This window comes from Oryx dammah, unplaced genomic scaffold, assembly GCF_014754425.2.
Source record: "Oryx dammah isolate SB20612 unplaced genomic scaffold, SCBI_Odam_1.1 HiC_scaffold_19, whole genome shotgun sequence".
NCBI classification, from domain to species: Eukaryota; Metazoa; Chordata; class Mammalia; order Artiodactyla; family Bovidae; genus Oryx; species Oryx dammah.
The window spans coordinates 87,871,017-87,885,515 of record NW_024070203.1 but is presented as its reverse complement, the minus strand read 5'-3'; the positions used below and the strand labels follow the sequence as shown (position 1 = coordinate 87,885,515).

The 14,499-nt window shown below is 39.6% G+C and overlaps 1 protein-coding gene across 6 annotated transcripts in view; it reads right to left on the bottom strand.

Moving 5' to 3' along the window:
• Positions 1–607: 607 nt before the first annotated feature.
• RMDN1 (regulator of microtubule dynamics 1) overlaps positions 608–14,499 on the bottom strand; it is a 34,451-nt gene continuing 20,559 nt past the window's right edge. For 3 of the 6 annotated variants that reach the window (XM_040261129.1, XM_040261130.1, XM_040261133.1), the window contains 6 exons: positions 13,991–14,080; positions 10,841–10,896; positions 9,002–9,089; positions 7,783–7,813; positions 4,466–4,599; positions 3,743–3,865 (listed from right to left, as the gene is read on the bottom strand). In XM_040261129.1, the coding sequence (XP_040117063.1) occupies positions 3,815–3,865; positions 4,466–4,599; positions 7,783–7,813; positions 9,002–9,089; positions 10,841–10,896; positions 13,991–14,080 (450 nt within the window). In that variant the 3' untranslated portion in view covers positions 3,743–3,814. Of the gene's footprint in view, positions 3,866–4,465; positions 4,600–7,782; positions 7,814–8,844; positions 9,090–10,840; positions 10,897–13,990; positions 14,081–14,499 lie in introns of all 6 variants that reach the window. The other 3 variants (XR_005724564.1, XM_040261131.1, XM_040261134.1) reach the window with 3 other exon arrangements.

The window sequence follows — 14,499 nt, the reverse complement described above, 5'->3', positions numbered from 1 at the left end:
GCACCGCGCGTCAGCACACGAGTCCACCCATCAGAGCACCTGCCTGCCTGCCAGGGAGAGGCCACCAGTGCGGTTTGTGTGTGCAGGGCTTGCAGGGCAAAAGGGCTAACGAACACTTCCGCCCTTGGGCCTCAGGTCGGACGCCTAGCTTTTCCAGTTTTCAAAACTAGGTAGGTTGGTGCGCCAGCAGTGCTGTCGGGCAATACCTTTTCTGTTCATAAAAAGGACCCCTGACTGTTACGTTGTGTCCGGACTGGGAAGACTCCAGATACTTGACAGGAAGCCACAGCTGCAGACTTCCCGGGATGGGAAAACTCTTAGGGGCCTGTCCCTGTGGGATTCCCGAGCTGTGACCCAGGGCGATGGTCGTTGTGCAGCTGCATTGATGTGCTGCTCCTGGCGCTGCTGGAAGGTCATCCGAATGTCAGGAAGCCTGACACCGACCGCCTGGGCCAGCTTGGTTTTTGTCCATCTGAGTGAACTGGTGCCAGATGAAGCCTGTCACCACGGGCTTTTTGAGTCTGAATATTTGGTTGAACCTCCAATGGGCATTACAGAATCAACCAGAAATATTCTCTGGCTGAAGTAGGTAACCAAAAAAATGAAAAAAGGCAGGGGGAACCCAAACCAATAACCAAGAGTAATAGTCCAAAAGTGGCACCTTCTGTCCTCACTTCAGCACGTACACTATAGTTGGAACAGCAGTGGCATCTCCTAAGTTCCAAATTTTCTCTCCCCAGTCTTTGACCAAGGACAATCAGATGGTAACAGCATTTTTAAATATTTACTGATACTCCTGTTAAAACATGTTGTTTAATCCTCAAAATTCCATTAAGTTCTCAGGGTGTTTTGTTTCTTCCTTGATGTAATTATGTTTATTTTAAAAAGTGAGTTTGAGAAAAATCATTTTTACAAAATCCATAACTAGTCCACTCGGGAAAATTCCTGGCAACAAGTGTAGGGTACCGCCACCTTCCAAGTCAGATGCCTGCTGTCATTCTTAAAGTAACAGGTGCACAAGAAGAGGCAGTTGTAATCACCCGTAGCCCATGTCTGTGGTGTGCTCAGAAGACAGAATACGGCAAACTTCTGCTGACATGTATATGGGGAAATAGGCATCTCAAACTAGCAGTCCGCTCTGGAACACAAGAGCCGAGTCGAGTGGGCACTGCCCAGGAGGGGGAATAATGGGGCCCCAGGGCTCATTCCCGGAAGCAGCGGTTCTCATCCAGAGTGGAGAAATGCCAGGACGCAGTGTGAGACCTGGGAGGTCAGACTCCTGGGAAGTCAAGAGGCTGAAAACGCACACAATCAGAATCTCAGGAAGGTACCACTTCTTGGAGACGGGGGAGCTATTCCTTTGTAAAGGTGCGGGGAAAGAAACATAGCAGCTCTATAGAAGACCCGCCAACCACACTCCTGGACGTTTATCCCACAGAGATGAAAGGTATGCTGATAAAAGTCGTACCTTATGTTCATAGCAGCCAAAGTTGGGAAACCACCCAAATGCCCCAAGGTGGCTAGTTTAAATAAACTGGTACACCCATACAATGAAATATAGTCAACAATAAAAAGGAACTGTTGACTAAATTTAGATGGATCTCAAATGAGTTATGCCGAATGAAGAAAGCCAATCTCAGAGGATCACATTCTGTATGATTCATTTATATAATGGTTTTGAAATGACAAGATTATGGAGAACTACAGAGAATTATTAGCGGTTGTCAGGATTAGGGATGGAATGTGTATGACTGTGAGGGACAGCACTGAGTTTTTGTGATGGAACAGTTCTGTGTCTTCACAGTGGCAGCTACAGAAACTCACGCGTGACACAACTGCACGGATGACACACGCGAGGAGACTTAAAAGTGGTGACACCTGAACACCGTCTGTGGACTGTAGTCTGCTGGCTTGGATACTGAACTGCAGGGACCTGTTACCATCGAGGCACACTGAGGGGAGGGTCCGCAGGACCTTTCTGAGTAGTACTTTTTGGCAACTTCTTATGAATCTATTCCAAAGGAAAAAAATTTTAGATAGCTCTACATAATATCAAAGACAGATCCTCCCCTCCATAAAAGGCTTTATGACTAAAAGAAACCTTATTTTACAAAAATATTTCATTTTGTAAATTACTGACGGTGTTATTGAACTAATCCAAACTCCTTACCTCCCATTTGATAAAGTGGCATTGCTGATCATTAAATACATACAAAAAATGTCATACCTCCAAAAAATGATATTCAAAGTCACTCTAAAGAGAAAACTGAAAACGAGGGCTAAACAGGAAAAAAAAAAAAAACCAGTAAAATCCTTAAACGCAATATACTAGTCTGAATTATATCTAAGTAATAATTGCAGACATGAAAAAAATCCAAGTTAGAAATTCAGAACTGGACCAAAAAACATGAAGATGTGAAATGCCTACTAAGAGGGGGAAAAAAAAAAAAAAAAACTGAAGAAAAAGAAACATCTCGAAAGTGAAGACAAGCAGTAGCTATCAGAGAACATCATAAATACAAATGTCAAAGAAGACCTAGTATGCATATAAGACGGAGCATGTTTCTCTAAAGGTGGTCAGTAAGGCCATTCTGGAAGGAGGGACAGTTTGAAAGACAATTGGACTGGCCTTTTTAAAAGGTCAGTGCTGTGAGAGAAACAGATGGGTTACTGTTCTAGATTTTAAAAAAACAAGGTGGAAAATTAAATGCAATGTATGATCTTTGGATCTTGGTTCCTAGAAGTATAAGACATTTTGGGACATTAAAGGATATTACGGCTGGATATTAAAGAACTGTTATTAACTTTCTAGTTGTAATATGAATTTGTGTTTGTTTAGAAGGATGTCTTTATTCTGAGACAATACTGAAATATTTAGGGATGAAATATGTTGTCTACTATTTCAAAAGTTTACAGATACTTGTAAATATATGAATACACATAAGTAAAATATAGCAAAAGATTAGCAACTGTTGAATCAGAGATGGGTATAAATAGTCCAGTACTTTGCGTGTTTGCTTCTGTTTGAAAATATACATGATAACCACAAAGAGTACACACCCACACTGTATGTTTTCCCTTTGAGTAAACTCCACTGACACATACACTCAGATGTCTCCAAGTGACATTCAAGACACCACTTCTCACAGAATTTAGGGTCTGCACTGGTGGCACCCCAGGGATCACTGTCCTATTTAACACCCTCGTTTCCATTTCTCCTTGAGTTCCACGTTCCTTTCACCCATTAGGGAATAGACTTTGGGCTCGCTTAGTGACAAAATCAATCCACTTTTAAGACTACCTCATGTTTTAAAAAAGAAACCATTCCATTTTCAGTCCTCTCCTGACTGAGCTCTTTCCTTATGCAGGCTGGCTCCAAGACACATCAATTAACTGCTTTATACCAAGAACCCCCATCATGCTGAGCTCCTGTCACTGTTGCTTCTCTGCAAGGGCTCAGCTTTTCAGTCCAGCTTGAAAATGCACCCCTCCTAAGCCAGCACTTCCACGCCGTAGCATTCCTCTCTCGATCCCCATCCTGACGTGCCGCAGTCCCCCTTAGCGATCTCACGCCCTGCTGAATCGCTGGGAGCTCGGGTGCAGTCATCTCTGCCTCTAAGCCATGGAGACGTCTCTACCACTCTTGTGGGAATCATTTCTTTTGCCTTGTTTATTTGTGAAGAAATCTAGAATTTTGTATATCTGTTAAATGGTCACAACGTTAAAAGAGCAACCACAGAACTATAGTTAATGTATTTATTATCTTTAAAATCTGATGAAAAGGCAATGCTCCTTAGATACTTCATTGAAAAATTCAGTTCTTGTCACTGAAACCTGTGAGTAACTGGGCAGCTTCTGTCTGTATCTAAAATGGAAAGAATGCATATTATAAATAAACAATACAGCACAGAGATCAACTTCTGAAACAAGTTTATAAAGTAGTTTCTAAGAGTTTCAAAAAAAACCAGGCGAGTACACAAAGGATAAAATTGCTTAGACAACTCAGAGATGAGACTCTTGGAGAACTCTTTCACATTAGCACACATTCCTTGCCTTTTATGTTTTAGAAATCTTATCTGATCTGTTATATACAGCTCTGTCAAACAGGAACCATTCTATATTGTAGTGAGTAATTCATACATATTTGTTGATAGTAACACTATTTGCTATGCCTGTGTGTTCAGTCGTGTCCAGCTCTTTGCAACTCCAGGGACTGTAGCCCACCAGGCTCCTCTGTGGGATTTTCCAGGCAAGAATACTGGAGTGGGTTGCCATTTCCTTCTCCAAAAACATTTGCTATATACATTTGAAATAAGCACTATTATTTAATAATATGCATTTAAACAATGACATTTATATGTTTATTTTTTTTTAACAATGACATATTTAAAGCAGTTCTTGATTCACCTTTCTTTCACGTGCCTCAGTAGAAACCTGCCTGCCTTGTTCACTGGAGATGCTTTACCTGTTTATCCTCCTCTGTGTGCGCTGGGTAGTCCTTGGCCTTTGTTAGCCAGAAAGCAGCGAGCTTTTTGTTGTGCAGCTTCAAATATGTCTTTCCTAGAAGGAGCAAGTTTTTGCTGTAGAAGTTTGGATCCACTGTATGTAAGAAAGAAAAAGAATTTACATTTTATCTCCGATGAAACAGTATTGCTCTTATTTTGAAAGGCTTAAATTTTCTGGTCTAAACGCCAATACAGTAGGTCCCCTCCATTTGAACAAGACCCATTCTGAAAGCGCACGCACACATTCGTACATCCGGTTGGTTCCTAAGTCCAACAAAGTTAGCCTAGGTAGCCAACTAACACAATGGGCTATGTAGTATTGTATTGGAATACTTCTCACACAAATAATACATAAAAGAACTTTTACAGTGCAGTACACCAGCTGGCATCCAGGGGCTGGCACTGAGCAGGCAGACAGGAAGAGTTACTTTGTGGAGGAGGAAGGGAGACGGCAGGGCTGAAGGGTCGTCAGCACAGGAGATACCAGCTACAGCCCTGCTGCGCTCACACCTGCTTCTGGACCTTCTGGGCTTGAGTGAAGACCCTGCACCTACACAGCGCTGCCCAGCACACGGAAGCACACACGCTTGTAGGGGACACGCACGCTGACTGTGCACCAGACATGTGAACTAACAACTCTCTCTTCAGGTTCCCAACTTAAGGGACTTACTGTAATATACCAGGCTAATGAAGATTCTCTTTTGTTCAACTATTCCTATCAAAAAATTTTGAGATAATTGCTATTTTTTGAGTGTCTACTTTGTGCTAGCCATTTATATTACACATATTTCTTATTTTCACAGCAATTTTATAAAACTGGTACTCCATTTAATAGATGAAACCCTGAGGGGATCCTGATAGACAGTAAGCCCCTCCCTCTTTTGCTCCCTGGATCCTAAGTGCCTAGAGCAGCGCCTCAAACTGTCCTCAGTATGCACTTGCTGCCTGAGTAAATGAAGTCGTGCTGATTATCTGTGTGTGTGTGTGTGTGTGTGTGTGTGTGTGTGCACACATTTGATCAGCCTTTATTGCCTGTGGGCTATGTTTGATGGTGGTGTAGGTGCCGAGTCGTGTCTGACTCTCTGACCCCAAGGACTGCAGCCCACCAGGCTTCTCTGTCCCCGGATTCTCCAGGCAAGAATACTACAGTGGGCTGCTATTTCCTTCTCCAGGGGATCCTCCTGACCCAGGGATCGAACCCCTGTCTCCTGCATTCCAGGCAGATTCTTTACTGCTGAGCGACCAGGGAAGCCCGGGGGCTATGTCTAAGGACAGAGAAAGTCTCTGCTCTTTTGGAATTTATAATGAAAAGCAGTGATAAGCATGAGCACCTCTGAATGTAACAGAAGAATAAAAGGACTTCTCTGACAGGAGTACAAATTTTAAAGTTCTATGGGAAACCAAAAAAAGCAGCTAAGAGGTTACACCTGGGCTGACTTGGGGGCCGAATAGAATTTTAACATCAAAGTGGAGAATATGTTTGGCTGAAGCAAAAATGTGAACAAAAAGCCTATGAAGGAAAGCAGGGGACCGTCTTCCTGCATTAATTCTATAGTTTCCTCCTAAGAACCTGGGACCCTTCTTTATTTAAAGCATAATTTCTCCTGGATGTGATTTATGATTAACTACATTTGTTTCTTAACCCAAACTTGTTTTACTTCTTTAATCCGAAGATGTTTGTAAGCTGCCATGCTGATGTGCCTAAGGCTCCCTCGGAGTTACGCACTCCGTCCCTCCGGCCCCGCCTAGGCCGCCCTTTGGCAAGTCTGCCCAGCGTTCTGTGCTGAGCAAGGACAGTCCCGTCCTCCCTGAATTTCGCTTCAGATGGAGAAACAGTCACACTGTGGACTGATAGGGCCATGAAGGGGGAAATAAAGGGCACTAAAAGCATGGGAGGAGCTTCTAAACCAAACATCAGCCGTAAGCAAAGGCCCCTGAGAGGAGGCGACCGTACCGTGAAGCCTGGAGGATGATGGAATTGCCAAGGTCATTTGGCTCCACAAAAGTATGACCGTGTTCTCCTCAGCAACCCAAACGCTTAAGTCTCTTAAGGTGCTTTTTTAACTTTGTAAGTTTCTTTGAGAAAAATGCATTCCCACATCGTACCCATGGTACGTAAAACTACCATCATGAGAGGATATCAATGGAAGGTCATTAACAGTAAATCAGAGTTAACACATAACAGAGTTAACATTCAGACAAAATTCTTTAGAAAAAATGTGTTTCAAAAGTGCTTTGCTATTATGAAAACATTTGAACAAGTCCATATGAGTAGGCTCTCAAATTTAGTAAACTGTTTTAACCTTCTTCTCATTAAGTTTTACAGACATATATTGGCGGTTTTTTTCCGGGGGGGGGGGCCCCCCCCGTATCTGGACATTAGGCTTCTGTCTCTGACGTCTCTAGTTTCTGCCGTTAGAAAGGATAAACATAGGCTGATGTTTTCTAGGCTGGCTGTTTCTTCAAAGTAAAAGTAACAGAAAACTCTTTACCACAAAAGGCTATCTGCAACAGAACAAAGGCTGAGCTGGTTTAAAGCAGAGAGTTCTCATTTAAATGCCATCTGAAATTTGCTAAGACAGCTGATCTTTAAAAAGTGTTTTTTTGTAACTGTAAGGTGACAGGTGTTGACTAGACTTGCTTTTGTGATCGTTTCATGATGTCTGAATATCAAGTCATGCTGTACACATGAAGCTAATACAGTGTTACATGTCAATTATACTTCAGTGTTAAAAAATAAAAATTTTAAATGAAGATAAACACATGCTTCTGATTAGCTGTGCGGTCTTAAATAAAGAGTTAATCTGTCAAAGCCTCCTCCCAAAAAGGAAGGTTAAGTCACATCAAACGAAGGACCGTTGGAACCGCAGCTCTAAACTCACTAGCAGTCTACTTCTCAGGTGATCATTACTAAATAACGGCTTTTAGAAATTATTTGAGGACTTCCCTCGTGGTGCAGTGGGCGGGAATGCAGGGGACATGCATTCTACCCCTGGTCCGGGAAGACCCCACAAGCCGTGAGACCACTCAGCCCGTGCGCCACACGAGACGCCACCACAGCAAGAGGCCCATGCACACAGCGGAGCAGCCCCCACGTGCTGTAACCAGAGAGAAGCAACGAAGACCCCGCACCTGTCAACAAACAAATGATTTAAAAATTATCTGGCAGTGTCTAGCTCAAAAAGTTTATGAAGTATAGCAGAACAAATAATTTTATTTAAAAAATTACTATTACATGTCTGACATTCACACAGTCATATGAAATAAAAAAGGTTACCTTGCTCTGCCCTGTGAAAGTAGCCCAGGGCCTGTCAAAAACACAAAAGCCCAGATACATTGAAGGATTAAAACAGAGTAATGAAAAAGCATTGTTCAAAAGATCTATTCCTACATTAAATACAGGAAGTAAATCAAACCATCCTAAAATAATGATCCCCTTAAATAACAGCCAATTCATCAACAGTGAGAGTTAATACAGCAACACTGAACATCACACTTAACTCATCAGAATACAGAGTACAGTATGTGGACCATTTCTAGCAATAACTTGATTGTTACTCAGAAAGGACTGGAACCAGCATCACATGAAGAGAGGAGGATCATTATCATGTGCAACTCAGATTATTCTGACATTTTCCTTCAATCAGAACAGTTGCTTTATGAATAAAAACTAGATAAAATCAAAAGCTGTGTTTACAGTGACACACAGGTTGGGCCAATGCATCTCTAAGAGTCCTTTGTAATGGACATCCCTACATAAGAGGTTCATGTCCACCTGAAAGTCCCTGCTAATTTCTTTTTGTCCCACTTAAAACTTTTCATAGCACGTTAACTGACACTTGATCTTTTAGATACATAACTAATTTGTTAGAGTAGAGATGATTCTGTCTTTTTTGTGAGAATGCATTCTTTTCAATAAAAACAAATATTTCACAACTCTACGTCAAATTCTACACTACAGCTTCAGAGAAAACATTGTGATACAAGCTCATGGGAAAACGTTTTTTAACCGTCTCCTTCCTTACCCTGAAAATTTTGTGATCAGTAAACCCAAAATACGTGCCCTGAAATGGCCTTGTATCTATCAATACGAGCATGCTCTAACTCCCAGAGAGACGCCCGTTATCTTACAGAATGTCTGCCGTCTGGGCCACCAGGGAAGCCTAGAATGTGGCCCTAAAATACACTGAGAAGCAACTGTGTATTTCCCGCTCTGTTTTAGTTTTCATATGTTACAGATTTCAAACAGAAAATGAAGGTAGCTTTTAGCCATGGGGTTCTTTAGCTGCAATATACCAGAATGATCAGCCATTCACCTAATGGGGAAACAAACACTCACCATCACGGATCCTAAGCATTAGGCTTCTGTGATAAGAGCCACACGGGGCCGTCAGAACGTGCCGGCGGCCCTCACTGCTCAGAGCTCTGGATGAGCGGACACCGCAGCGGCCCAGCGGTTAAGAAAATAGATTAACCAACAAAGGACCTCACACTACCTCCTCATAGGTGGAGCTAGGCGGGGTTGCAAACAGCACTTTAGCAATCCTTCTTTGATACCAAGGCATTTCAGCAAATGTGTAACACCTATAGGGAAAGAAAATGACATATATTCAAACTGCACCTTCTTTTTTCTCTTAAAGAGAACTAAGCATCGTAACATATCTAAAAGGAATCTTCTAGTGTATATTTAAACAGCTTATACTTCTCGCAATATCCAGTAGGGTATTATTTATACTGAGTTATTTACAGACTGACTGATATTGCTCCATCGATCATGGTGTATTTTGTGACTAGGTGTAAACAGAAAGCAATATTTATAATAGTAATGATACTACAGTGTATCGTTCACCACTGAGTACTCACTTTGTACAAAGTGCTGAGCTGAGTGATTCTCTCATCTACTCCTTACAATAATAAAATGAGATCGAATCATTACCCCTAATATTTTACATAAAACTAACTCAGAGGAGTTTTTAAAAAATCAAGAAAAATAACAAAACATGGTATAAATGACAAGAGCAACCAACAAGTCTATAAATGTGAAAGGGAGTGGCAATAACGACCATCCGATAGTAGAGGAGGCCCTTGCTGTTTATCATCTTAAACACACCAGTGTGTGCCTGTCCATCCCACACTCCCTAAATACTCCTTCCCTGCTCACCCTCCACCCCCACTAGCAGCCCTAAGCTCGTTCCAGAGCACAGGGAGCTCCGCTCAGTGTCACACGGCAGCCGGGATGGGAGGGGGTTCAGGGGAGAAGGGACACATGGGTAAGTACGGCTGAGGCCCTGGCTGTCCGCCTGACACCATCACAGCATCATTAACCAGCTATGCTCCAGTACAAAATTAAAAGGTTAATTAAAAAAAGTAACATCAAAACTCTCGACAACTTTCTGAAATAAGGAGGAAAAAAGTGTTCAATCTTTGATTAGGGTCTGAAGTCCTTGAGAAAGAACCTAGTTCATTCATATTTGGTCACCAGCATCTGAATTACCATTAATTCTCACTCAGTCAGTGTTTTGTTAAACATGTCCTTTATCCAGTACTTACTTCTCTTTTAAAGGGTATTTACTTCTCTTTAAAGAGAGTTTGATACAGGACTTTGCACTGCTCATGCTGCTGCTGCTGCTAAGTCGCTTCAGTCATGTCCAACTCTGTGTGACCCTGTAGACGGTAGCCCACCAGGCTCCCCCATCCCTGGGATTCTCCAGGCAAGAACACTGGAGTGGGTTGCCATTTCCTTCTCCGACTGCACCCCTCACAGAAGACAATAAATACTCAGCTCTGTAGATCACATGTAAAGAAAATGGTGGTAAACCTAAGACTCTCAAACCAGTAAGGATTTAACACACTGGTGTATGCTCATACCAGCAAAATAAGGATGCGCTTTGAACAGAGATTGCATAAAAATGGAAAGATACTAAAATTCCTCAGATGAATCACACTGTATTTGACACACTTTGAAGATACAAAGACCCTCTGAGGCCATCCTATTTTTACTATATAGTTAGCTTAATCCAATTCCATTTAGTCTGGTAAATGAGAAGAATCTTTCCCAAAAAAGGGAATGTAAGGTTTAACGAAAAGTTTCAATGCCTTTTTAGTCTTAGTACCTGTTTCTAAATAATCTGAATCAGTGTTTAACAAAGTCACAATCAAATTTAGTATTTTCTAAATTTTTCTAAATACTAAACACTAAATAACCAGTACAACTGTAAATTAATCTAATGGATTAAACACTCTTGACCTCCAAATATTTTGAACATTTTACTTTTTTATATACTACAAAATAAAATCATAGTAAGTACCACTGAAATATTAAGAAATTTTCTTACCAAATACCCATAAGGTGAATTGAAGTAGCGTCTGTAGGGTTCAGTTCAATTGCTTTCTAACAAGAAATGAGAAAATGAATCATATTTGTTTTCTAAACACCAATAAGTACTTTACCATATTTGCTGACAAAACCTATGATTTTTTTAAAAAACTGCAACCCAGAATTTCAATTTTTCTATGATAATCAACACCAATTTTCTTCCTTTTGACTCTTTAAATTTATTTCAGCACACTATTAATTACTTAGGTTACCTATTTTATAAGATTCAGAAACTGATAGCAGGATGTAGCAAGAGGAAAGAAAACAAAAATCTGTAAATGAATCGAATTTGAAAACAGTAACAATATATCACTCTCAGTTACATCTTCAAGATTAAAGGAAAATGAAATAATAGTTCTTGGTGGCAAGTCCTATATGACTGTTAAGTAAAATTATTCTGTTAGAAAAACATAATTTTAGAAAGTCTCTTCCTATGTGCCAATTTGGTTTAACTTCCCCATCTATATTTAACAAAAGAATAAATACTGCTTATTCACAGAATTCATTAATAGAATAATTATGTACAATATAAAATATACTGATAGTCTCCCTAATTTCTATTTACTATGTGGAAATCCTATGTGAATTAATGTAAAGCATAAACTACAGAAACAACTTTAAAAAATTATTCCTATTTTTCATTATTTTGTTGAAAACCACTAAGGAAATCTCACAGATTAATGTTAATCCTATTAAATATATTTTTTTTAAAAAAACCCTTTTTAAGACTTCCTAGCTTACACTTTTCTATAAAAACACATTTTCACTTTCAGTTGACAATGCGTGAAATACACATTTTTAAGTACCTGTACTGGTTACCAGAGTAACTCTGAAGTCAGACCAAATAGGGTTCAAATCACAGCTCAGTGACCTCTAACTTTTTGACCCCAGCAAGTTCTATATTCTTTCCAAGCCTGAGTTTGCTCTTGTACAGAATCAGGAAAGCAGTACACTTAACTTATAAAGTGAAGTCGCTCAGTCGTGTCCAACTCTTTGCAACCCCATGGACTGTTGCCTACCAGGCTCCTCAGTCCATGGAATTTTCCCAGCAAGAGTACTGGAGTGGGTTGCCATTTCCTTCTCCAGGGGATCTTCCCAACCCAGGGATCAAACCCTGGTCTCCCGCATTGCAGGCAGACGTTTTACCATCTGAGCAGGGAAGCCTTATGAGGTTGTGGTAAAAATTAAATGAGAAAGTTAACAGGAGGTGCTTAACACTAATATTTTCTATCATCAGAGTCATCATTATTTTTACTTTTTTGTAAGTCTCATAATGTTAGTAATGAGAGAAAGAATAGCTAAATAAGGCTAATCACGTATGACTTGGTGGAATCTTGTTACCAATAATATGGGTAGGAATCAGTATTGACCTAATTTTGACTTTTCTATAAATAAAGTGATGTGCTTTACACAGCAAAATATATTTTAAAGTATATACAGCTCATATTCTAAGCAGCATTTCCAAATCAGAGTTCCACCAGAAAATTAAGCCCTACAAAATATTATACAAGTTACTACATTTTCCATTCTGCCAAGAATGGTACAGAGCTAGTCCATTTTGAAGCAAAGGAAAGAAGTTAATTCATCATATACAACTGATGCCTTGTAGTAGTACAGTTTAATTTACTTTGGGGAGGTATTCAGAGGGGCTATACTTAAGCAAACCTTTTCTTTTATAATCCTTTCTGTCGTTAAGTTTTAAGTTTCTTCAAAAACAATACAAAGATAGTAATTCCTTATGGCTTTAGATATAATAATGGAATGTAAAATATAATTAGTTTAAATGATCTTTATATAAATACTAAACACTGTCATTTAAAAAATATAGTTAATATACACACTTAAAAACTTAAAAACATTGCTTGTTTTTAAATAACCTGTAGTCTTCACAGTCTCTCTGAAGTTTATGTTAATTTATTGTATGCAGTATTTCATTATTCACTTGGAGGTTATTTGTCAGGTATTTCTACATCCCAAGGCACAAAATAATTTAAGTGATTTATCTAATGCAACTGAGATTCTATGTCACTGAATCTCTAAGATAACATAAAAGATATGACATCATTATTTTATATACCACTAAGAAAAAAGCACTGCTGATTATATATAATGCAATCTGATTTCAAAGGTCTTAAGATGTGAAAAATCTATACTACTAAATTAAAATATATACGTATGTATATCAATGTATATGTGTACATGTGTGTGTGTGTATATATATATATATATACTATCGATGCCCAAATAAGAAGCTAGGTCTCCTGACTCCTAGTCCAGTGCTCTTTTCTGCTAGTCATTACAATAACTAGGAATTGAATCAGTAACGATAAATATGTTTGGTTTCATCACTTTCTCTTAATTTGTATTTTTGAGATGGTCTATAATATCAAAAGATAAATACACTGGGGTTTTAGCTGCAGTTTCTTTGTTGATTGTTTTTGGACAATAGAATAATCTGTAAGCACAACATGAAATATACAAATTCCTGGAGAATTTCTGGCACCTAAGGAAGAGCTTACTATAATAAGTAAATGAACTTTGGGGGAAATATTAAAACACAGAGATCATACTCATATATAGTACTATTACCTTTGCAAGTGGTATGTCCCTTGTATTAGACTGCTGAATGAGACCATACCTCCTGGCGCTCAGGACTTTGTTTAACCCCCTCTCACGTTCTCTGGTCTTAGCCAAATGACTTGTTTAGGTCGACAGGTTATTACTAAGTGTGATGCAAACAGGCTTGATGAAAGTCTGCACAGTGGAACTTTTCCCCTGGCACGCTCGCTCTTGGAAGCAGTGACTGTGCAACACACAAGTGTGCAACATCAAATGGTGAGGAGAAAAGTAGAGAGCAACGCCACCCCTGGGAGGGCATCTTGTCCACTCCCGTCCGAGCTGAGGGTCCAGGTGAAGGGAGCCCTTTAAATGACCTCAGCCACGACGAGCAGAATGGAGGCACCACTGTGCACGGTTAATCCACAGAATTTTGAGAAATAAACTGTAATTGTTTTAGGCCACTAAGCTTTAGGTAGTTTGCTATACAGCAAGAAATAAGTGAAACAGAAGTCTATTCCGAAAACTAATGACTTTTCAAGTCGATCAGTACCTCAAAATGCTCCTTGATAATGTAGGCATTTGCAATTTTAGCCTTGATTCCTTCATAATCTCCAACATCACTAATACAGATTGCATACCACTAAAAACAGAAGAAACAAAGGTGTAAGAATACTAATATTCAATAATATCCCATTCAATACCAGGTTGCAATTCCTCAGTAGTTATTCTCATTTAACAAAAAGATGAGCACAAAACCTGTAGTAAATATACTAGAATATACAAAGAAAAAGTAGACACAGCCCTTAAGGAACTTAAGTTAGGACATGTTTATAGAGAACTATAATGTAAGACAGAGGTTAGTGGATCTCTAAGAAATACCAACACAATGGGGATATAATGATTCATACTGAAGTATGAATATAAATTTAGAAAAATGTGCAATTCAATAATTATCATTTCATTTTCTCAACCTATTTTCTGGGAACTGTTTATTTCACAGCCACATTGCTATAGTAATAATGGCCATATTTGTCAATTGTGACTTTGTCCTCATGCCGA